Source organism: Poecilia formosa, unplaced genomic scaffold (assembly GCF_000485575.1).
Source record: "Poecilia formosa unplaced genomic scaffold, Poecilia_formosa-5.1.2 Scaffold189, whole genome shotgun sequence".
NCBI lineage: Eukaryota > Metazoa > Chordata > Actinopteri > Cyprinodontiformes > Poeciliidae > Poecilia > Poecilia formosa.
Window position 1 is genome coordinate 315,023 of NW_006800128.1, and position 22,972 is coordinate 337,994.

General features: G+C 42.3%; 1 protein-coding gene and 2 long non-coding RNA genes across 3 annotated transcripts in view; 2 read left to right on the forward strand and 1 right to left on the reverse strand.

Annotated features, from left to right (window-relative positions):
* The first annotated feature begins 6,265 nt into the window (after positions 1–6,265).
* LOC103147754 (sphingosine-1-phosphate phosphatase 1-like) overlaps positions 6,266–22,972 on the forward strand; it is a 33,047-nt gene continuing 16,340 nt past the window's right edge. Inside the window, exon 1 of the mRNA XM_007566253.2 lies at positions 6,266–7,558. Coding sequence (XP_007566315.1) covers positions 6,839–7,558 — 720 coding nt within the window. The 5' untranslated portion in view covers positions 6,266–6,838. The remainder of the gene's footprint in view (positions 7,559–22,972) is intronic.
* Positions 16,549–22,157, reverse strand: LOC107837927 (uncharacterized). Its single transcript, XR_001663978.1, has 3 exons — positions 21,612–22,157; positions 18,195–18,200; positions 16,549–16,559 (listed from the first exon to the last, which is right to left on the reverse strand). It is a non-coding gene; the product is annotated as an uncharacterized LOC107837927 (long non-coding RNA).
* The window catches only part of LOC107837926 (uncharacterized), a 5,704-nt gene continuing 5,548 nt past the window's right edge, over positions 22,817–22,972 (forward strand). The window contains exon 1 of the long non-coding RNA XR_001663977.1: positions 22,817–22,948. This is a non-coding gene — a long non-coding RNA (uncharacterized LOC107837926). The remainder of the gene's footprint in view (positions 22,949–22,972) is intronic.

A 22,972-nucleotide genomic window follows, 5' to 3' on the forward strand; every position in this document is an offset into this window, starting at 1 on the left:
AATGTTCTACCATATCAGCTCAGGAGATGATTGAGGGATGAAGAGATGCTGTTTTCTGGTTCTTTAGACTCTAACAGGTCTGCAGTTCCTCTCCTGATCCATTCTGTCTGGTATCACACTGCACCACGGTGGACAAATTTTTGTTAAAATTGTCTTTATTCATCCTCACAAACATTATTCCCACTCACGTATGTATCTTCACGAGAGGTTTTGCTTCTAAGGACGGTGGACTCCCAACCAAAGGATTTTAAAGTCTTTTTCTCCTTTTCTCAACTAGGTTTTAAAATTTCTGGACATGGATGGTTTTCATAATGACCATTTAAATAACACCAATAAGATAACCGTAACTGTAATCTTCTGAGATAAAGTGGTTATTAAAATCTTTAAGAAGGAGCGTTCTTCTTATACTGCCATTTCGGTTGAAAGCAGAACCGGAAGCAGCTTTTTTCAATATTTTTTATCTGTGCGTCAGGAGGCCTGCCGGTGCCCCTCAACATTATTTAGCTAAATATAACAATTTAGCAAAAATGAGTTAGTCTGGCTGCCCTTGGTCTAATAATGACTGAACTGATTCTCAGTTTCTCTGCCTCCATGTTGTTAAGACACCAGGGTCCATGGTATGGAGGAGGGAGTGGAACTCTGCCCTTTAACTATCAGATTATGGGCAAGAATTTTTTTTTTTTTTCAACAAACACTTGTTTGTGAATAAAAACGTAGGTCTGATGTTGAAGGTACCTAAAAATTTATGTGCTTAGGCCCTAAACAAAAACTGTTTTTATCCCCAGGGATAAAAACAGTTTTTGTAAACAAAAACTGTTTTTATCCCCGGGGATAAAAACAGTTTTTGTTTAGGGCCTAAACACATAAATGGTTTGGCTGCAGAGAAAACTTTTGACATTTATTTTATGAGGCTGCCCCAGTGCTAGGCTAAATGTAAGAGCAAAGAAATAATACCTCATGTAAAGCATACATGAAAGAATCTTTGTAGATTCTAAACGTTGATCAACTAAAATTAAGTAAAAAGTAAAATGGTGTCAAACCTCTCTCTCTACCTGAAGAGAAGATAACCGCACCTATTGCTTCTGACATTACGCTGCCCTCTTGTGTGGAAGTAACCTAACTACCATATAAAATCAAACTAAATAAAAAATATAATTACTGTTCTGCACAAAATAACATAATCCCAAGGTCTTTCTAAAATTAATATACAACCCAGAAATGTTCAGACAACAAACATTACTGGACCTTAACAATGGCAGTATTTATGGTATGTAACCATATTTTAATTGGGAAATATTTTATTCAGACATGTAAGTTCTTTCAATTAGTCTCAAACTAAATCACTTTATTTTATACATTAATAAAACTTTTTAATTTAGAAGCATTGTTACCTTCATTGCCCTGTGACAGACTGGCGACCTGTCCAGGGTGTACCCCGCCTATCGCCCGAAACATTCTCTGGAGATAGGCACCAGTACCCCTCCTGACCCCGCTAGGGTCAAGGATATACAGAAAATGGATGGAAGGATGGATGTTACCTTCATGTTTGATATTTGAAATGTTGGGTTTAAATGAAGGTCTTTCATTATTGACTGTATTAATGTCTTAAATATTTCAGCTTCTCTCCATCTCATTTTTGTTTTTCATCTTTTTGAATATCTGTGTGATTATAATTTCAATGTGATTGGAGTTTTTGCTATGCACAGTTGCTTTTTGTTTATGATAATGTAACAAATAAAGTTATCAAGAACAAATTATAAAACTGCCAATGTTGTTTTCCAGCTGTTTTTTTATAAGACTTTGTTTGGCAAGCTTCTTTAGAAGGGTAAAAATTATAAGTCTACAGGATGAGTTGGTCTGAAAATCTATTCGTGTGAGAGGGAAGAGGACTGAAGGAACCAACCCAATCCAACCTCAGCAGCAGTCAGACAAACACAATATTAAGGACTATATTTGTCCATAATGCTAAAGTGTTCAAAATATGACATTCTTTCTATTAGATTTTCAGTTTAATACATCATATGTCTGCAAGGCAACTGTCAAATATTTTTAGAATTTTTAGTAATTGCTGAAAAGGTTTAACTGAATAGAAATGCTTTTTCTTTCAAAGATACTCTCATCTAATGTGATGACACAGCTGATCTGTCATACTCTGTATATTAATATGATCTTTACTTTAAGAAGTAGACTTACTTAAAAAGTAATTTTCTCCTTGTAAATGTTCTCCCTTTTAATCTTTATTGTTAATTTTGCTATAATCTTAATCATCATAATCAGTTTTTATCAGAAAATAGCATTTCTTTCAGATCTGAAAGAATTGTGAAGTGTTCAATCAGTTTTACATTTGAACCTTTTTCAATTTTAAATGAAAATAGTTGATCAATGGATAAAATATGTTACCTTAACTTTCATATTAAAAATTAAGAAATATTTATTTTCATTTAAGGAATACGTATGCTATCAGTATTGCTAATTCTCATTTTACCATTCGTGATATAAGCTTTAATTGACTTTAGTCAAATGTTACCATGACAAGATTGCATGATTCTCTGAATCTTTTCATGACATTATGGGCTGTAGATGATTAAATCACTAAATATTTGCAACTGTACATTGAAAAACTTTTCTTAAACTGTACTAGTTGCTCAGAAAGTCTTTCACAAACCAGCGAACCGCACCCATCTTTGCTTGTGAACCACTGAGCCTCTCAGGGATACTGTCTTTATACCCAGTTTTTGCTCTCACCTGTTTTCAATTAACTTGTTCACTTGGGTAAAACAGAAACAAAACTGGACTATTCTCAGAAATGAATGTAACACAAGTTAGAGAAAAACAAGTTGCTATAAAAGAACCAGTCTTTTTTTGGCCCTGTCTCAACATTTTTTAATCGTGTTGCAGGAATCAAATTCTAAATGAGTGAACATATGAAAAAAAAAAACTAACATTTTTCCATCTGAAAATTACATGTCTTGTCTTTGTAAGTAATTCAATTGAATACAGGTTGAAAAGGATTTGCAAATCATCATATTTTGTTTTCATTTCTGTTTTACACAAGATCCCAACCTCATTGGAATTGGGGTTGTATTTCCACAACTCTGCAGGTCTATACACAGGCTGACGTGCCTGGTGCGTGCAGGTATTCATGCTGCAGGGTGTTATGTCACAGATCCTACTGGGATGGTGACGTTACCAAAACCTGTTCTTTTTGTGTTTTGACAAAACATATTAGGCTCAGGAAACATCTACAGGCCAGACAGCGTATGGATTGGGCAAATGTCAGACTTATAATCCAGGTTAAAAAAAGAGTAGATGTATCTGATCATCAGTTAAGCAGTCATTTCAATTTTCATGTCATGTTTGCAACAAGTCTTTATTTTCTTGTTTTCCATACTGAGACTGACCAACAGGAAGCAGTAGGTAGTATCCAAATAATATCCAGAGGAAAGGGCTATTTCACAAAATGTTGAGCAAATTACTGCACAACAAAAATCAAACCTTTATTTTCAGTACTTTTTTTTTTTTTACAAAGGAACAAAGAAAGAAAAACGTTGTTTTTTTTAATTGTAGTAAGCTCAATATGAGACATACATGCAATTATTCCTCAATGTGAAAAATAATTAACAAAATAAATTTTAATTAATCTTGCACTTGCTGGATCTCCATTGCACATTGAGGATTTGAAGAAGTTTCATTGTGATTTTAAGGCCAAGATAACTCAGACAAAAAGATAGTTCCTAAATGGTTTTCTTTGCTCTGCGTCTTTTATCGGATAGCAACAGTTGGAAGAGGCAATGTCCATGATGAGTCCTGTGTGCCCAATGCTTTTTATTGGGAGGTGTACATTTGTTCTGGGGTGAGGGTGCAGCCAATTAATTTTTTTGCCATCCTGATGACCCAATGAAGCCCTTTCCTCCCTGAAAAGGAGGAAAGCATGTGGTATGCCACATAGTCCATAAATGATCACATTCTTAATGGAATAGTGATAGAAAACAAGTAGCAGGTTTTGTGGAAGAAGACACCTCCTAAGGGTCCTGAAAAAATCCATTCTCTGGTGCATTGCTTTCTTCAGCAGTTCCTGGTATTGGAACTTAATTTCAGGTCACTCTCAGCTTGAGGCCCAAAAACCTGAACACCGGTTCCTTCTCCACATGGGCCCAGCCAATGACTGGTGGTGGGACGTCAATTTTATTCTTGTAATTAATGTCAATAATGAGCTAATTTATTCTTGTGGTGTAAAGGAGCATGGTATTGACTGTACACCATTCTGACATCTGCTCAAACTTGTCTATCTCACCCTCCTTGCTTGAGATCCAGCCACCATTATAAGGTGCGGCGCTGTTGTGATCAGTTGGTGTTCTGTCAGATCAGCATACGTTGTCAGATAGTCATACGCTTAGCTCAGACATGTATACACTGTCATTACCATATGATTTTATTTAATCAGCAACATAGAATCATGACGTAGATCATCATACACTTTGTTATTGGCATACACTTTGATGGCATCCTGACTTAGCGGTTAAGTAGGTTAATGAGTTTTACACGGGCGTGTGTTGTAGTTGACTGCAGCTGCAGCTAGACCCTGCTTTAAATACACTTTGAAACCACAACAACGCATGTATATCTATCTAGTTATCATATTATATCATATTATAAACAATTTAATAACTTATTTTCGTCATAACTTGTTGCGTATGCTGAACTGACAACTCCACTGACGGTCAGACTTCTTAATGCGCATGCGTACTAACTGCATGTATGCTATCCTGACAGCATATGGCTATCTGACAGAACAATTGGCATTGTTTGTGCAAAACATGATAGAACCAGAATCACATAATTTGTAATCTGAGATACTTAAACTGTTCACAAATGGACTGAATTATTTATCAAAACTATTTTGTCATGCGAAGCATTTTTGGTATACCTGAATGTCACTTTCATATCTCTTAAAACATTTCTTTTCACAATCAAAATAAAAGTTTCACATACACTTATTTTAAAGAATCTTTGTAGTTGAGAATAATTCTACCTAGTTAAAATATATTTTAGATTTTCAGATAGTAAAAATTATTGTACACATTTATTACAAGCTTAAACTGTAGTTAATTGAATTAATTTCAATATTGTCTTAAGGCACTTCACAAAAAAAGCTGTTTGAATTGAATCATGGGTGTATTCCAATAAATTCTAGTTATCAAACAGTGCATTAGAGTTGTTCATTATTCAAATTAGTTTAGATGTCTTCTGTCTAACAAAACTCAGCAGATTGCATCAAGTCATTGACTTGCAGGACTCTCCTGGATAAACATGTAGCGACAGTAGAGAATCACTTGTGTTGTGTCGTTGACTTTACAGCAATTCCTCATACTGAGCAAGCATGTAGCGACAGTGGAGAGGGAAAACTCCCCTTTGACAGGAAGAAACCTCCAGCAGAACCTGGCTTAGTAAGAGCAGCCACCTGCCATTATTGACGGGGTTTGAGAAGACAAAAAATGCCAAAACAAACAAACAAAAAAAAAAAAACAGAAGAGCTGATGTAGAAGTACTTTCTATGTTAATGAAAAGTACATCTCATGATTCGTGTTTCTATGTATTTATTTTAAGGTTTTTCTGTGTTCCCTTTCTGTTCTGAGTCTGTTGTTTCTGCGTCATCCCCGCTGATTGCTTCCCAGGTGTGTCTCATTCCTTGATTACCCCCCCCAGTGTATTTAGTCCCACCTTTTGTCTGTGTTCCTCGTCAGATCCTGGTCGTACATCTAACGTCGCGTGTACATCACTCCTTGTTTGTCTGCATACCTTCACAGTTGTACTGTCAAGTCCTGTGTTGGCATAGCTCTCGCTTCAGTCCCCAGTCTTTTCAGTTGCTACCGGTATTTAGCTGTGTGCTACCTTTCTGCCGTGCTGCCTGATCGGGACTGTTTTGAGCGTCTTCATTAAATTCATCATTTTCTTCTACAACCTGGGTCTCTGCGTCTCTTCTCACACCCCTCACTCACCGTCCATGACAGTACAAGGTCAATAGCAGGAAACAAAGAACAAGCCTATAGCAGCTTTATGGCAGAGATAGCTCAGGATAAAAGAATAAACCTTTAGAATGAGGCATGAGCCAGGGAGAACTTGAGTTTAGTCAAGTAACAGTCCTGAAGCTAACTTCAGCAGTGACCCACAGCTGAGAGAGAAAAAGGAACATGGACATCCAGTCTCATAAATCTTTAAATCGTCATCTTAACAAATAAAATTATTTCAACTGAAATGCATCTGAAAATCATCACATATTATAGGTGTCAATATGACACTCTCAACATGGCGTTGACACAGACGTACGGTGAGGACACTCATGTTGCATTTAATGATGTCGGTGGCTACAGTCAGGTGCTCTGAGAGGCAAGACAAAATCTTCAACGAAGAACGTTTGCAACACAAGGAACCTGATCAACAATTAGTTCAAATATAATAGTATTCCTGGGCTAGTTTATGACAGTACAGTTCTATCGTGGATTATTTATCAACCAAATATGAACATGACAAAACAAGCAAGATTTCCAACAGCACTTGAACGCAATGGAGAAAGTGTGTTTTCCACTTTTCCCTGAACCTCCCCGTCTGCGTCTTTGTGTTTCTGCTGCGACTGTACAGGCCACTGTCTCCTGCACTGCGTTGTACATGTTTTACGGGTCGTCGTCCCAACTTTCTCAGCTCTTTTCATGGTTCGCGCTTCACCTCAGATAGCTGCCCTAGCCAGCAGACGGCAGCCTGGGAGCTAACACCCACCGCTCAGAGGAAGTACACAAGTCCATGTTTCCTCCTGCACCTCCGCGAAGAGAGCCAGCTCAACATGGTGAGAGTTATGGAGTACCTTCGCTACCTCCAAGACCCTCACCTTGTCGCCCGCTTTCAGCTTATTTGCGGGATACGGGGCACTCTTTCAGAACCTGTTCCTGCCGATATTTCGACCTCTGACAGCTGCAGGTCAGTAGATAAGGCTCGTTCTCGCAACAACGGGGCTCTCCATCATCACACAGCCGGGGAAACAGGAAATGAACAGTTGACCAGTATGGGAGTTCAGAGGAGGATCGCAGATGTGACTGACCCTAGAAAACTCAAGCATGACATGGAAGACGCTCCCCCGAACGGGGCTGCTCTGTCCCCAGGTGGAGAAAGTGTCGCTGTGCGGGGCAGCACTCTTAAACCCCTCCGCAGAAATTCTCTGACGGGCGAAGCGGGGCAGGAGTTTGTCATCGAGAACCGCTTCTTGTTTTACTTGTTCACCTTCGGGACAGAGTTGGGAAACGAATTATTTTACATCATCTTCTTCCCCTTCATCATGTGGAATGTGGACGCTTTCGTGAGCAGACGGTTGATCATGGTGTGGGTCTGGGTCATGTACGTGGGACAGTGCACGAAGGATGTAATCGGCTGGCCCCGACCCGCTTCCCCACCTGTGGTCAAAGTGGAAATGTTTTACAACTCTGAGTACAGCATGCCGTCCACCCACGCCATGTCAGGGACAGCCATCCCCTTCTCCCTGTTCTTCATGACCCATGGCCGCTGGGAGGTAATCACTAACACACACCAGGCTACTGCACTGTTGAAAATGTGAAGAAGTGGTCAGGTTCCATTTCCTCCTGGCCAGAAGTATTATTTACAAAGGAAGTTGCATTAGCACACCAGCAGGGCTGGCTCAATGTTGTTTGAGGCCTTAAGTACAATTTGAATTGGGGCCTCGCCAATCAGCTTTATAAGCATTGAACCACAGTCTAAATAACGATGATGATCTACTCACAGGGTCACAGCTGAACAGAAATGATTAAAATAGATTTAAAGTATGACTCTGTTATACTGTTTTCCTTTTCAGGGAGGACAAAAGTGTCCTTTCCAACTTGTACGCATTTTCTGTGCATTGGCCTTTGCACATTTAAATGTGCAAAGGCCAATGCACATTTAAATCTACATTTGGCGGTTTTCTCACAGAGGAGGAAGTTCAAACTATGTCTCCCATCAAACATGATGAGAAAGGATCATTTCCTCAACTCCATCATCTCTCTGTTCTCCTTCTGACCATATGGTCTGACAGAGACTTAAAGAGAAGCAGCAAAAGCAAAGGACGGGGATTATCAGAGCTAAAAATAACTGATGGTGTGATCCAGGACATGTTACTGAAGAATATCATCTCCGCTGCCCAGAAACTGAACTGTTATCATGTTGTGTTGGTCATTAGAATGTCATACAGCAACAGTCTTCAGTCAGAGGCTTCTTTAGATTCATTGCTTTAAAATCAGCCAAAACATGATGACACATAGTAACACAAGATAACAGAAGCTTGATTAGATCTGTTATGAGTGAGGTCAGTTCAAAGCCTATTTTGTGTGTTTTGGAGCATGTAGTTGAAGTTATTACAGGACAAATCACTCTTGAATGCAGGGCCATGTAGGTTATATGTTTTTCCCTTAATGATAAACACCTTCATTTAAAAACTGCATTTTGTGTTACTTGTGCTGTCTTGACTAATATTAAAATTTGTTTGATGTTCTGAATCACTGAAGTGTGACAAAAATGCAAACAACAGAAAATCAGGAAGAGGACAAACACGTTACAATCTAGCTACTAAAAAACCCCAAAATTGAATATACACATTTAATGATGGGCGCAGTTGGTAGCACTGTTGCCCTGCAGCGAGAATGTCCTTGGTTCAATTCCCAGTCTGGGGTCTTTCTGCATGGAGTTTGCATGTTCTCCCTGTGCATGCGTGGGTTTTCTCCAGGTACTCCGGCTTCCTCCCACAGTCCAGAAACATGACTGTCAGGTTAATTGGTGTCTCTAAATTCTCCCTAGAGTGTGTGTGTGTGCATGGTTGTTTGTCCTGTCTGTCTCTGTGTTGCCCTGCGACAGACTGGTGACCTGTCCAGGTGACCTCGCCTCTCGCCCGAAACGTTTGCTGGAGATAGACATCAGCACCCCTCCTGACCCCACTTGGGACATGGGTGTAAGAAGATGGATGGATGGATGGATGGATGGATGGATGGATGGACGGACGGGTGGACGGATGGTTTTATGATAAAATGGTAATCAAATCAGTTTAATGAATGAACTACAACAAAATGAAATGGAATGTTGGAAAGTAACTCCAAAACTAACTAAACAAGGAAATGCAGAAAAAAGTCAGATTTACAGAACCATAATTGCAGCACAACAGTGTTTTAGAGTGGAGTAGCCCCACACTTTAGGGAGGGACAATCAAGACCAAAGAAAAAGGTGAGGAGGACAGGTCCAGACTCAGACCACCACTTATACCATATTTACAAAATATGAGGGGTGTACTCTGCTACTGGAAGCTGCTAATGACTGCATTTTAGAGGACCAGTTGTTTCAAGCAGTCTGTTTTGTGTTGCATGTTTCAAATCTGTCTTCTTGACCATGTTTCCCTTGTAAAAGACATTTTAAGTCTCAATGGGATTATTTGGGGAAAAGAAAAGGTAAAAAAAAAACTAGCTTCTTTAAATATTTACCCATGTTTTGAATGTTTTCAATAGGGAATGTTTTCTCTCAGGAAGTGATGGGTATTTAATCAGGATGCAGCTGAGAGGCTGAACTATTTATGAGGACATTTGAGTCCAGGACATATTAGAAGTTAATCAGACAGTAGAGTTTTACAATGCTCATTTAACTGACAGTTGGCAATAGAAAGCCCAAACAGTTTTTTGGTGATTTATTAGAAATATAAACTTGTGACATTCAACTTGACTTAAAGCAGAACTTACAACATTACAAGGAGGTTCTGTTCCAGGTATCAGATTACCCAGTTTGATAATCACTCTTAATTTGTTGATAAATAAATACTTATGGAAATTGTTCATGTTATCAACAATAACTTTATTCACAGATCCATAACAGTAATAGTAAGCATAAATAATGATAATGTAAAATAAACAACTGAGCAGTAGCAGAATTCTCTCAAAAATAACAGCTTAGGTTTAAATAACTTGGTTCATGTCAGCAAAAAATGTCCCAAAATTAAATTATTTTAAATCAGAATGAAGTCCATAGTAGAATCCCATATGTTACAAAAAAACCTTCCTATGAATATTTCCCCACTGCTGGCTTTAAATTTCAATCCAAAATGAAAAATCCAAGTGGCAAAATGCCCCCAAGAAGATAAGAAAAGATAGTGGTACCACAAAAAACAGCTGAAATGAAATAGTTCAGGATCTCACAGAGCTTAGTTTTCCCCCCTTGGTGGCATTCTCGCTCACAGGGTGGCATTTACCTGGATTTTTTCATTTATGGTTCAATTATCAACCTCATAGGGGAATCTTCCCGCTGCACGGACCTGATCATGTGTGTCACACATGTTGGGCACCAACACACACACCCCTTTTTAACTATCAGTCACACCTGAAACTATCCATGATGCTGCCTAAAATCAGTTTTAAACAGTGGAAAACATTAGATCACACATACATCAAATAACTGATACTGCCCTGAAAAACAGTTTGACATATTCATATCTTACATTATTTATGAGGGGCTGCACAGTAGGGCATTTGGTAGCATTTTTGCCTTGCATGCTTGGGTTCTCTCTGGATATTCTGGAGTCCAAAAACATGACTTTCAGGTTGATTGATCGCTCTTCTTAGGTGTGTGTGCGTGTGTGTGTGCGTGCGTGTGGTTGTTTGTCCTGTATGACTCTGTGTTACTCTGTGATGGAATGACGACCTGTCCAGAGTGTACCCTGCCTCTCACCTGTTGACTGATGGGAGATAGGCACCAGCACCCCTTCTGACCCAACTTTGGATAATTATGTTGGATGGATGGATTATTTATTTGAAAGAAACATAAACATAGTGCTTATGTTACAAACTAGCAGGGAGTTAATAGACTTTTCCGTAAGATTCACATAGGTATTTAAAATTATAATCAGATATAGTTATTTACACACACTGTGGATCATATGGAGCGGTGTGTTCCATATAATCTTCAGATAAGCTGTCACTGAGCAATTGTCTTTAGTCCCTATGATTCCATCATTACAAAACACTCAGATGCATGGCATTTGCTAAATAAAAAAGAGTTTACTTCAAAACACAAGATACTATGGTATTAGTTTTTACATGTGAACGTGATATAACATGGCATTTCCTTTTGTCTAATTTAGCCTTTATAACATCTTCAACAATGAAAGCTTGGCAATGAAATGGCATGCGGCTGGTGTCTACCGTGAAATATCAGGAAAAAGCCTGAGTACACCTTGGACAGGTCAACAAGCTAACACAGGTTAACACAGAAACACTAAGTTTGGACTATAAAGTAATTGGAGAATACATGCTCAGGGAGAACATGCAGACTTCATGCAGAAAGCCTCCAAATGGGATTTGAACCCAGGACTTTCTTGCTGCAAGGTGATAGTGTTAGCATGGATCTTGGGATATGATGTTATGTGAAAGATTAGAATGTCTCCACAATCGGTTAAAGAAAGAGACTGTGAGATTGCTCAGACACATGAGCTGCATTTTGTTACTTCTCCTTCAGCTTCATCAATTAACTGCTGAGTTGCAGGCATGAAATAATTACTGGTCTTAATATTGGCTTGGTGAAAGTTGTAATAAAATCTGTCCATCTAAAATAAAATCTAAATAAAATCTGTCCATCTATCCTGGTTATCCCCAGTGAGGTTGCAAGGGGTGCTGATGCCTCTCTCCAGCGGTGAGAGGAGGGGTCACCCTGGACAGGCTGCCAGTTCATCGCAGGACAACACAAAGACAGACAGGACAAACAAGCAAGCACACACACACACACACACACCTTAGGAGAATTTAGAGAGACCAATCAACCTGGCAGTCATGTTTTTGGACTGTAGGATTAAGCCGGAGTACTCAGAGAGATGCTGATTCATATGAAAAAAAAAAAAGTAAAATATATATAAACTAGGGCCAGGACGCTTTAATTTTGATAAATTAATTACATAGATTTTAACACAATTAATCACATTTATATTTTGCATGTTAAATTTACGTCTGGAACCTTTGCTCTTTTCTGGTACGCCCATAAATCTGACAAAATAGGTTGCACTTGCAACCTATTTGTGCAAGTACATCACCCCAATAGACCCCAAAGTGCTGCATTCTACATTCAGCCATTCACTTACCCATTCACACACTGATGGTGGAAAGCTCCTGGTTTGTAGCCACAGCTGACCTGGGGTGGTCTGATAGAAGTGAGGCTGCCATGTACAGGAGCAGAGATCAAGCTAACAACCTGCCGATTGCCGGAAGAACTTCTACCACTGTATCCCTAGTTGGGTAGGAGCATGTAAGTGACAACTGCAAGCAACAACAAAGCTGCTTCCCTTGGCCCAATGGGGGCTCATTTATGCTTCAAAAACAATCTGATGTCATGCTGGAAAAAAACTATTGTGTTCAAGTTGTGCTATAAGGAGTTAGCCTGTCAGCAAAGCCATTGTAGCTTAAAATGGCACTTCCATTCTAGACATGTAGCAGCAAAATGCTGTTAGTGTCCACAGCCCACATTTCTTAATTATTTTGTCAAAGACTTTGCAATTGTGATCAATTAATTACAGACCCTGCAATTAACTAAAACATTTTAATTGAGTCTCACCACTAATAAAAACAGAATTAAGAATATACTGTAGTAGAGTAAGTGCAACATTACAACATAAAATACTGTGGAGTTATTAAAAATACCATACTCTGATCCAAAGCAGTGACTTGATTGAAGGAATTTCAATTGAAACTCACTCTCAAAACCATATTCACCATCAAACACATCAAGCTTTTTGAGTGTCCATGAAACACATTGTCTGATGAAAGCAGAAGGCAGTGAAAGTACAGCGAAGGCATTTCAACAAGCAAAGACCATAAACTGTTAAATGTAGCTGTACTTTGAACTTTATAACTGCACAAGGAGGCATTGGTCAAGTTTTTTCCCCCGTACTCCATGCAGAAAGAAACAGCCAATGCTGCACAGGTCAACATTTAGTGTTTGATCGTTTTCATGTTAGGCTTACTGGCATACTGACTGTAACAGTCTGTTTACTCTATTACATGTTTCTTTTGTTTTATTGCTTCAGCACAGCAAACATTCACAATGTCTCATAATTTAGACTCTGAAATCTTTACGCAATGCATTAGTAAAACATTTAAGCCAAGCACTGATATGAATTCTTCCTATCACCCAGTCAGTCAGTATGAAATTCTTGCATCACACTATCACATGAAAAAAGTATAACATCCCTATAAGGCAGTGGTTCCCAAACTTTTTCTTCTGCCCCCCCCAGTGGTTTCCAAACATTTTCTGCACCCCCCCTATGGATTACAAATGGCTGTCTGGCGTGGGGAGGGGGGTGGAAGGAGGCATCGACTTTATGTTTTGGGTCGTTGCCATGTTGTACTTCTTTCGTTTCCAAATAATTGCACCAACAGTTGTCACCTTCTCATCCAGCTTCTTACTTGAGTAATTTCAGCCTTGTGTAGGTCAACAGTTTTGTCCCTGACATCTTTAGACAACTCTCTAGTCTTGCCCACGGTGGAAATATTGGAGTATATTGGAGTGTCTTCTTCTGCTGCTGCTTCTTCTAAACCCTCTGATGCGTAAGTGGGTCCTTTTTGACCCGGTGAGGTCATCTTTTTGTAATATCTTTGTAATGAAAAGTTATCACTTCATATTCCAGGTATTCCTCAAGAAACATGTTTCTAATATCATGCAATTCAAATTTTTAATTTATCTTTTATATATTTTAAGAAATAGCATGTTTTATGTTACTACCCCATTCCAAAATGGGGTCCAAAATGTCCTGCAATCATTTCTTATGAAATTTAATGGGAATCTTTGTTTCTTACCAACTGTGACCGTCAGGAAAACATTTTTCTCTGAACCAAACACACTGAGACCTAAGTGTCACCCCTAAAAAATATTTTACACAGCAAGAACTAAGTATTATCTTTATTTTTTTATTTCACAAATGTGTTTGTGTGTCAATCATGAGTACTGTGACAGCATCATTGTCATGAATCAACATATTAGTCTTCTTCAAAGTTAGCAAACACTAGTCATCTAAGCTAATATTACCACCTGTCCTTTATTGTGCATGTGTATTATTTGTGTGTGCGTGTGTCTGTGTGTGTTTGACACCCTGGATGAGAAAACCAAGAGAGAGTGTGTTGAATGACATGCAAAACCTGTTGATCAGTGTTCAAGGTTCTTTTTATGATCTCAATAAATAAAATAAAAATTCATAGCTATAGAAATAAATGCATAAATAAATGAGCCAGAAAAGTATAGAGTGCCTTCTTTGGGTTGGGGAGGATGTGTCATGTTGGTATTCAGTTTTTGAACCCACATGCAAGAACACAACCAGAAGAGTCAGAGTAGTGAACAATAATAATGAGTTTATTGAATCCAGGGGGAAAAGGGGAGAGGAAATGGATGCTGGAGCGAATGACCGTGTCGTCTTCCTGTCAACGAGAGGCAGATGGTTAGAGGAGGAAGGTGAGTATTTTCCAGGAGTGAATCAAACAGGCGAGTTAGCGAGCAGAGCGCTGGAGGATGGAGCTTCGCTGGAGAGCGGACAGGTTTGTTATGGCGGAACGAGCGGAGTCCGACTTGGTTCAGTTGTACCTTTTCTCCAGACTGGGTTCGGGCTTGGACCGACAGATCCTCTTGCGTCCCGAAGGGGAATCCACTGGAGACGGACCGAAGACAGGGGGGAGAGGCGAACACACGGGGAGTGGNAGTGTTCATGTTTTGTTTTTTTTCATCCAGACGGCTTCCCGCGCCCCCCTGCAATGACACGGCGTCCCCCTTAGGGGGCGTGCCCCACAGTTTGGGAACCTCTGCTATAAGGTATTCTTCTGAAGAAATGCATGAAATGCATATTATAGGTTTTTCATTAATCTCAGAAAAATACAATGAGTTCCTTTTAGATAAACAAAAACCTTTGCTTCCTCAAACAAATTATATTAAGACAAATGTAAATATCCAGTGATTTCAAAAACGTTTTTCCAAAGAACATTTTATGATTGTATGCCAGCTCTATTTTAACACCTCCCCAGTGAAACAATTCAATATTTGGAAGCAAAACCCTTGTTGACCAGCACAGTAGTCAGATGTTTCTTGTAGTTTTTTTTTAAAATAAAATTTGTAATTTTGGCACACTCCTCTCTGCAGATCATCTGTTAATCCTTGAGGTTTTTAGGCATGTGTTTAGAAATGCGAAGCTTCAGCTCTCTCCATAGATTTTCAAGAGGATTGTGGTCAGGAGACTGGCTAGGCCATCCCATCACCTTGATATGCTTCTTCTGGAGCCAAGTCTTTGTTTCCTTGGCTGTATGTTTTGGGTCGTTGCCATGTTGTACTTCTTTCGTTTCCAAATAATTGCACCAACAGTTGTCACCTTCTCATCCAGCTTCTTAAGTAATTTCAGCCTTGTGTAGGTCAACAGTTTTGTCCCTGACATCTTTAGACAACTCCCTAGTCTTGCCCACTGTGGAAATATTGGAGTGTCTTCTGCTTCTTCTAAACCCTCTGATGCATAAGTGGGTCCTTTTTGACCTGGTGAGGTCATCTTTTTGTAATGAAAAGTTATCACTTCATATTCCAGGTATTCAAGAAACATGTTACTAATATCATGCAATTCAAATTTTTAATCTTATTTTAAGAAATAGCATGTTTTGTTACTACCCCATTCTTCCATGAGTGGGTCCAAAATGTCCTGCATTCATTACTTATGAAATTTAATGGGAATCTTTCTTACCAACTGTGACTGTCAGGAAAACATTTCTGTGAACCAAACGCACTGAGACTTAAGTGTCACCCCTGAAAAATATTTTTCACAGCAAGAACTCCGTTAAGCAGCATCTTTTTATTTCACAAATGTGTTTGTGTGTCCATGAGTACTGTGACAGCATCATTGTCACGAATCAACATATTAGCCTTCTTCAAAGTTAGCAAACACTAGTCATCCAAGCTAATATTACCTGTACTTTATTGTGCATGTGTATTATTTGTGTGCGTGCGTCTGCGAGTGTCTGTGTTTGACACCCTGGATGAGAAAACCAAGACAGTGTGTTGAATGACATGCAAAACCTGTTGATCATTGTTCAAGATTCTTTTTATCATCTTAATAAAATAAAAATTCATAGCTATAGAAATAAATGAGCCAGAAAAGTATAGAGTGCCTTCTTTGGGTTGAGGACGATGTGTCATGTTGGTATTCAGTTTTTTAGCAAGGAGCAGATAACAGAGGGCCTCTCTGGAATGATAGTTACCAAGGTAAGTTAACACTCAGGCGTTCCTCTGGCCCGTAGCCCTCCCAGTCGACGAGGTACTGGTGGCCCCGATCTCGCCGCCGGGAGGCAACAATCCAGCAGACGGTGAAGGCCGGATGGCCATCTATGTCACAGGTGGGTGGAGGGGGTTCGGCTGGAGGGCAAAGTTCACTGGATAGGACGGGCTTGATCTGGGATACATGGAAGGTCGGATGGATGCGCAGAGACGAAGGGAGTCGAAGTCTCCTTGAAGGGGCCAATGAACCTGGGAGACAACTTCTTTGACATAGACTTAAGGGGAACATCACGTGTCGACAGCCATACCTTCTGACCTACGGAGTACGTCGGGGCAGGGGTTTGTCGGCCTGCCTGTCGTTTATTAACTGTAGATGTGTTGAGTGGAGATGGTATCGTTCTAGATCTTATGGCTTCTGTGGATGTGATGCTGGACCGATGTGTTACACTCGTCAGAAGGTAGGAGTGGTGGTTGATAACCCAGGACTATTTCGAAAGGAGACAGACCAGTAGCTGCAGAAATGTGGCTGTTGTGTGCGTACTCTACCCACGGAAGGTGTTGGGGCCCAGTCATCTGGGTTGGTGGAGGCGAGACATCGCAGGGTGGCCTCAAGCTCCTGGTTCATGCGCTCCGTTTGCCCGTTGGTTTGGGGATGGTATCCAGAGCTGAGAGCCACCTTGGCTCCTAGAGCGGAGCAGAACTGGTGCCAGACCCGCGAGACAAACTGGGGCCCACGATCTGAGAGGATCTCCTGGGGAATCCCGTGAAGCTTAAACGCATGCTTTATAAGAAACATGGCAGTCTGAGCAGCAGTAGGTAATTTGCGAAGAGGAATGAGATGACAGGCTTTGGAAAGACGGTCGATTATGGTCATACCTTTAGACACAGGGAGTCCGGTAACGAAGTCGATGGATTCTTCCCGTCCAAGGCAGAGACACGGAGAGGAACTGGCAGGTGTTCCACCTTGACAGAACTGGTGAATAACTTCAGAACAGATTAAATTTTGTTCGCAACTTGAATCGATGAGCCGACAAGGAAAGTGAATCATTGGGGTGGAATAAAGTGGCTGAACGATGAAACGGGGTTTGGTTGAGGATGGTTCCGGCAGTCTCCCCGCTCTCACTGCCAGACCTGCGGGTTTAAACGGACGGGACAGTTGGCGATCACAAGGTTTGGCTCGCCACAATAGAGACAGAGCCGGGAGCGCATCCTCCTTTGGCGCTCTTCGGGTGTGAGCCTCGTGTGTCCCAATTGCATGGGTTCGGGTTCTTGAGCTGGGGAGAAAGGAGATGAATGCACGACTACTGGTCAGAGACGCAAGGGGAAAAAACTCAGTGGGTTTGTTCCCTAGCGTGGATACGATTATCCAACTTTATAAATTCATCCAGTGAGTCTGGCTCATCCAGCGTAGCAAGTTCATCCTTTAGCCCGTGAAAAAAGGCGCTTTTGAGAGCAGCTGCGTTCCAGCCAGAAGCAGCAGCTTTAATTCTAAAGTCTATGGCGAAATCTGAAACACTTCTCTGGCCCCGCTTTAGCCCATGTAGATCTCTGGAAGCGGACGACTTTTCGGTTTCTTGGCAAAATACTTGTTTTAATTCGGTTAGAAACTCAGAATATGTACATCCATAATTAGCTGCAGTTATGAATCGGGCTTCTGCCCACTCTAAGGCTCAACCCGTCAAGGATAACACGAAAGATATTTTTGCCTCGTCATGCGGGAAACTTTGTGGAGAGTGGTTAAATACAATTGTACATTGGAGTATAAATCCTTTAACTTTCTTAATGTCACCTGAAAATTTCTCCGGTGTGGCTGGGCGGACCTCTGAAAATCCGGAACGGACGGGCGGATCTGGAGTTGCTGGTGGAGCAGGAGAGTGGTTAGGAACCTGTTGTACTGAATTCTGCAGAAAAGTAGAAAGTTCGGATAGTCGACGGTTTGTTTCTGCTTGGCGGTTCCCTAGTTCTCTTAACGCCGAGTCATGGGACTGAATTAAAGTGTATTGATCAGATAAGGCTCTTCTGATCGAGTCTGCGGAGGTCGTGATCTGGCCTGAGTGTTCTGTCATGTTGGTATTCAGTTTTCGAACCCACATGCAAGAACACAACCAGAAGAGTCAGAGTAGTGAACAATAATAATGAGTATTGAATCCAGGGGGAAAATGGGGAGAGGAAATGGATGCTGGAGCGAATGACCGTGTCGTCTTACTGTCAACGAGAGGCAGATGGTTAGAGGAGGAAGGTGAGTATTTTCCAGGAGTGAATCGAACAGGTTCTTACTTGATATGACGGCGAGTTAGCGAGCAGAGCGCTGAAGGATGGAGCTTCGTTGGAGAGCGGACAGGTTTGTTACGGCGGAACGAGCGGAGTCCGACTTGGACCAGTTGTACCTTTTCTCCAGACTGGGTTCGGGCTTGGACTGACAGATCCTTCTCTTGCGTCCCGAAGGGGAATCCACTGGAGACNGCATCTAGTGGATGCCCAGAAGAATGACAGTGCTCCAAAAAATAAAACTCAAACCAAAACAAAGAAAAAAGACTAACGAAATTAACAGAAAAAACACATATCCTGACAGTACCCCCCCTCAACGGACGCCACCTGGCGACCGAGCAGAGGAAGAGGGCTGCGAATCTTCAAAATCCCTAATAAGGGTAGAGTCCAATATAAACGACCCAGGAACGTTCCTCTGGCCCGTAGCCCTCCCAGTCGACGAGGTGCTGGTGGCCCCGATCTCGCCGCCGGGAGGCAACAATCCGGCAGACGGTGAAGGCCGGATGGCCATCTATGTCACGGGTGGGTGGAGGGGGTTTGGCCGGAGGGCAAAGTTCACTGGATAGGACGGGCTTGATCTGGGATACATGGAAGGTCGGATGGATGCGCAGAGACGAAGGGAGTCGAAGTCTCACAGCTGAGGAACCAATGGTTGCCAGTACCTCGAAGGGGCCAATGAACCTGGGAGACAACTTCTTTGACATAGACTTAAGGGGAACATCACGTGTCGACAGCCATACCTTCTGACCTACGGAGTACGTCGGGGCAGGGGTTCTTCGTCGGTCTGCCTGTCGTTTATCAACTGCAGATGTGTTGTTGAGAGTGGAGATGGCATCATTCCAGATCTTATGGCTTCTGCGGATGTGATGCTGGACCGATGTGTTACACTCGTCAGAATGAATGGTAGGAATGGTGGTTGATAACCCAGGACTATTTCGAAAGGAGACAGACCAGTAGCTGCAGAAATGTGGCTGTTGTGTGCGTACTCTACCCACGGAAGGTGTTGGGCCCAGTCATCGGGGTTGGTGGAGGTGAGACATCGCAGGGTGGCCTCAAGCTCCTGGTTCATGCACTCTGTTTGCCCGTTGGTTTGGGGATGGTATCCAGAGCTGAGAGCCACCTTGGCTCCTAGAGCGGAGCAGAACTGGCGCCAGACCCGCGAGACAAACTGGGGCCCACGATCTGAGAGGATCTCCTGGGGAATCCCGTGAAGCTTAAACACATGCTTTATAAGAAGCATGGCAGTCTGAGCAGCAGTAGCTAATTTACGAAGAGGAATGAGATGACAGGCTTTGGAAAGATGGTCGATTATGGTTAGGATTGTGGTCATACCTTTAGACACAGGGAGTCCGGTAACGAAGTTGATGGCGATGTGAGACCACGGTCACTTAGGTATGGGTAAGTGGTTGTAGAAGGCCGGTGGGAGGTCGGTTCGAAGACTTGTTTCTTGCACAAACGGTGCAGGCTGAGACATACTCTTTAACGTCCTTATGTATGGAGCTCCACCAAAACCGGTGATTGATCAGCCCGATAGTGCAAATGATACCAGGGTGAGCTGAGAACTTTGACGCATGAATCCACTGAAGGAAACGGGACCGGACAGCTGAAGGAACGTACAGTTTACCTTGACAGGATTCAGGAGGGGGTTTGGCTTGTTGAGCCTGACGGATGATGTCCTCCATCTCCCAGGTGACCACTCCGACCATGCAGCTAGGTGGGAGAATGGGAGCGGGGGTCTCCTCCGAGTCGTCAAGGAAATAGATCCTGGAAAGGGCATCTGGTTTAACATTCTTGGAGCCTGGACGATAGGAAATGGAGAGGTTAAAACGTGAGAAAAACAGAGACCAGCGTGACTGGCGTGGGTTGGATCTTTTGGCTGACTGGAGGTATGACAGGTTTTTATGGTCTGTCCAGACTAAGATGGGGTGCTCAGCTCCCTCAAGCCAGTGACGCCATTCTTCTAAGGCCAGATTGATGGCAAGAAGTTCTGTCTCCCACGTTGTAATTTCTCTTAGCGGGAGAGAGTCTGCGGGAGAAGAAGGCACATGGGTGCAGTTTATGATCATGCTCTGTGGTTTGAGAGAGAACAGCCCCGACCCCACTATCGGAGGCATCCACCTCCACCACGAACTGCTTATTAGGGTTGGGCTGGACCAGAACGGGAGCTTTGGCAAAGCAGGACTTGAGCTCAGCAAAGGCTGCGTCGGTTTGTGGAGTCCAACTAAATACTCTCTTGCTAGAGGCAAGGGCTGTAAGGGGAGAGGCAGTCTGGCTGTAGTTCCGAATGAACCTTCTATAGAAGTTGGCGAACCCTAGGAAAGGTTGCAGTTGTTTCCGGGTCTCGGGCTTGGGCTAGTCCAGAACTGCCTTGATCTTATCCTCTGCCGCTCTTAAGGACGTACCCCAGGAAGGTTACTGACGGACAGTGGAACTCACATTTCTCTGCTTTCACATACAGTTTGTTCTCAAGGAGCCTTTGGAGAACCTGGCGGACATGTCTTTGGTGTTCAACAAGGGTCTTGGAATAGAGTAGGTGATAGGCGTGTCTGAGATCCAGTTTTGAAAAAATGGTTGCTCCCTGAACAGGTTCGAAAGCTGAGGAGAGCAAGGGCAGAGGATATTTGTTTTTAATAGTGATCTGATTGAGACCTCTATAGTCTATCCAGGGTCTAAGTGACCCATCTTTCTTTCCCACAAAGAAGAAACCCGCACCTAGTGAGAGGACGACGTACAAATTATGCCTGCCGTGAGGGATTTATTGATGTAATCCTCCATGGTCTGACGTTCAGCCCTGGAGATATTGTAGAGCCTACTGTTAGGTAGGGGGGCCCCAGGCAGAAGGTCGATGGCACAGTCGTATGGTCTATGAGGCGGAAGAGAGAGAGCTTTGTCTTTACTGAAGACAGCAATGAGGTCATGGTACTCAATGGGCACAGAGGAGACATCCGGTGGGTCAACATCAGCCACCTCAGATCCAAAGGTCTGAGGTGGCTGGGGACGGTGGAACGGAGACAGGTGGAGTGGTACTTGGTGGACCAGGAAACAATCTTAGCCTCAACCCAATCTATTTGGGGGTTGTGTGTAAATAACCAGTTGAAACCTAGGACTATGGGTGAGCTGGTTGAGGGAAAGACGTAAAAGATGATTTTTACCAGAAATTAGCAGGTGCAGAGGTTTGGTTCGATGGGTGATCTGGGGTAGATTCTTCCCGTCCAAGGCAGAGACACGGAGAGGAACTGGCAGGCGTTCCACCTCGACAGAGAACTGGTGAATAACTTCAGAACAGATTAAATTTTCTTCACAACCTGAATCGATGAGAGCCGACAAGGAAAGTGAATCATTGGGGTGGAATAAAGTGGCTGGAACGATGAAACGGGGTTTGGTTGAGGATGGTTCCGGCAGTCTCCCCGCTCTCACTGCCAGACCTGCGGGTTTAAACGGACGGGACAGTTAGCGATCATATGGTTTGGCTCACCACAATAGAGACAGAGCCGGGAGCGCTTCCTCCTTTGGCGCTCTTCGGGTGTGAGCCTCGTGTGTCCCAATTGCATGGGTTCGGGTTCTTGAGCTGAGGAGGAAGGAAGTGAATGCACGACTACTGGTCGGAGAGATGCGTGGGGAAAAAACTCGGCGGGTTCGTTCCCTAGCGCGGATACGATGATTCAACTTTATAGTCAAGTTTATAAATTCATCCAGTGAGTCTGGCTCATCCAGCGTAGCAAGTTCATCCTTTAGCCCGTGAAAAAAGGCGCTTTTGAGAGCAGCTGCGTTCCAGCCAGAAGCAGCAGCTTTAATTCTAAAGTCTATGGCGAAATCTGAAACACTTCTCTGGCCCCGCTTTAGCCCATGTAGATCTCTGGAAGCGGACGACTTTTCGGTTTCTTGGCAAAATACTTGTTTTAATTCGGTTAGAAACTCAGAATATGTACATCCATAATTAGCTGCAGTTGTGAATCGGGCTTCCGCCCACTCTAAGGCTGGACCCATCAACAAGGATAACACGAAAGATATTTTTGCCTCGTCATGCGGGAAACTTTGTGGAGAGTGGTTAAATACAATTGTACACTGGAGTATAAATCCTTTAACTTTCTTAATGTCACCTGAAAATTTCTCCGGTGTGGCTGGGCGGACCTCTGAAAATCCGGAACGGACGGGCGGATCTGCAGTTGCTGGTGGAGCAGGAGAGGGGTTAAGAACCTGTTGTACTGAATTCTGCATAAAAGTAGAAAGTTTGGTTAGTCGACGGTTTGTTTCTGCTTGGCGGTTCCCTAGTTCTCTTAACGCCGAGTCATGGGACTGAATTAAAGTGTATTGATCAGATAAGGCTCTTCTGATTGAGTCTGCGGAGGTCGTGATCTGGCCTGAGTGTTCTGTCATGTTGGTATTCAGTTTTCGAACCCACATG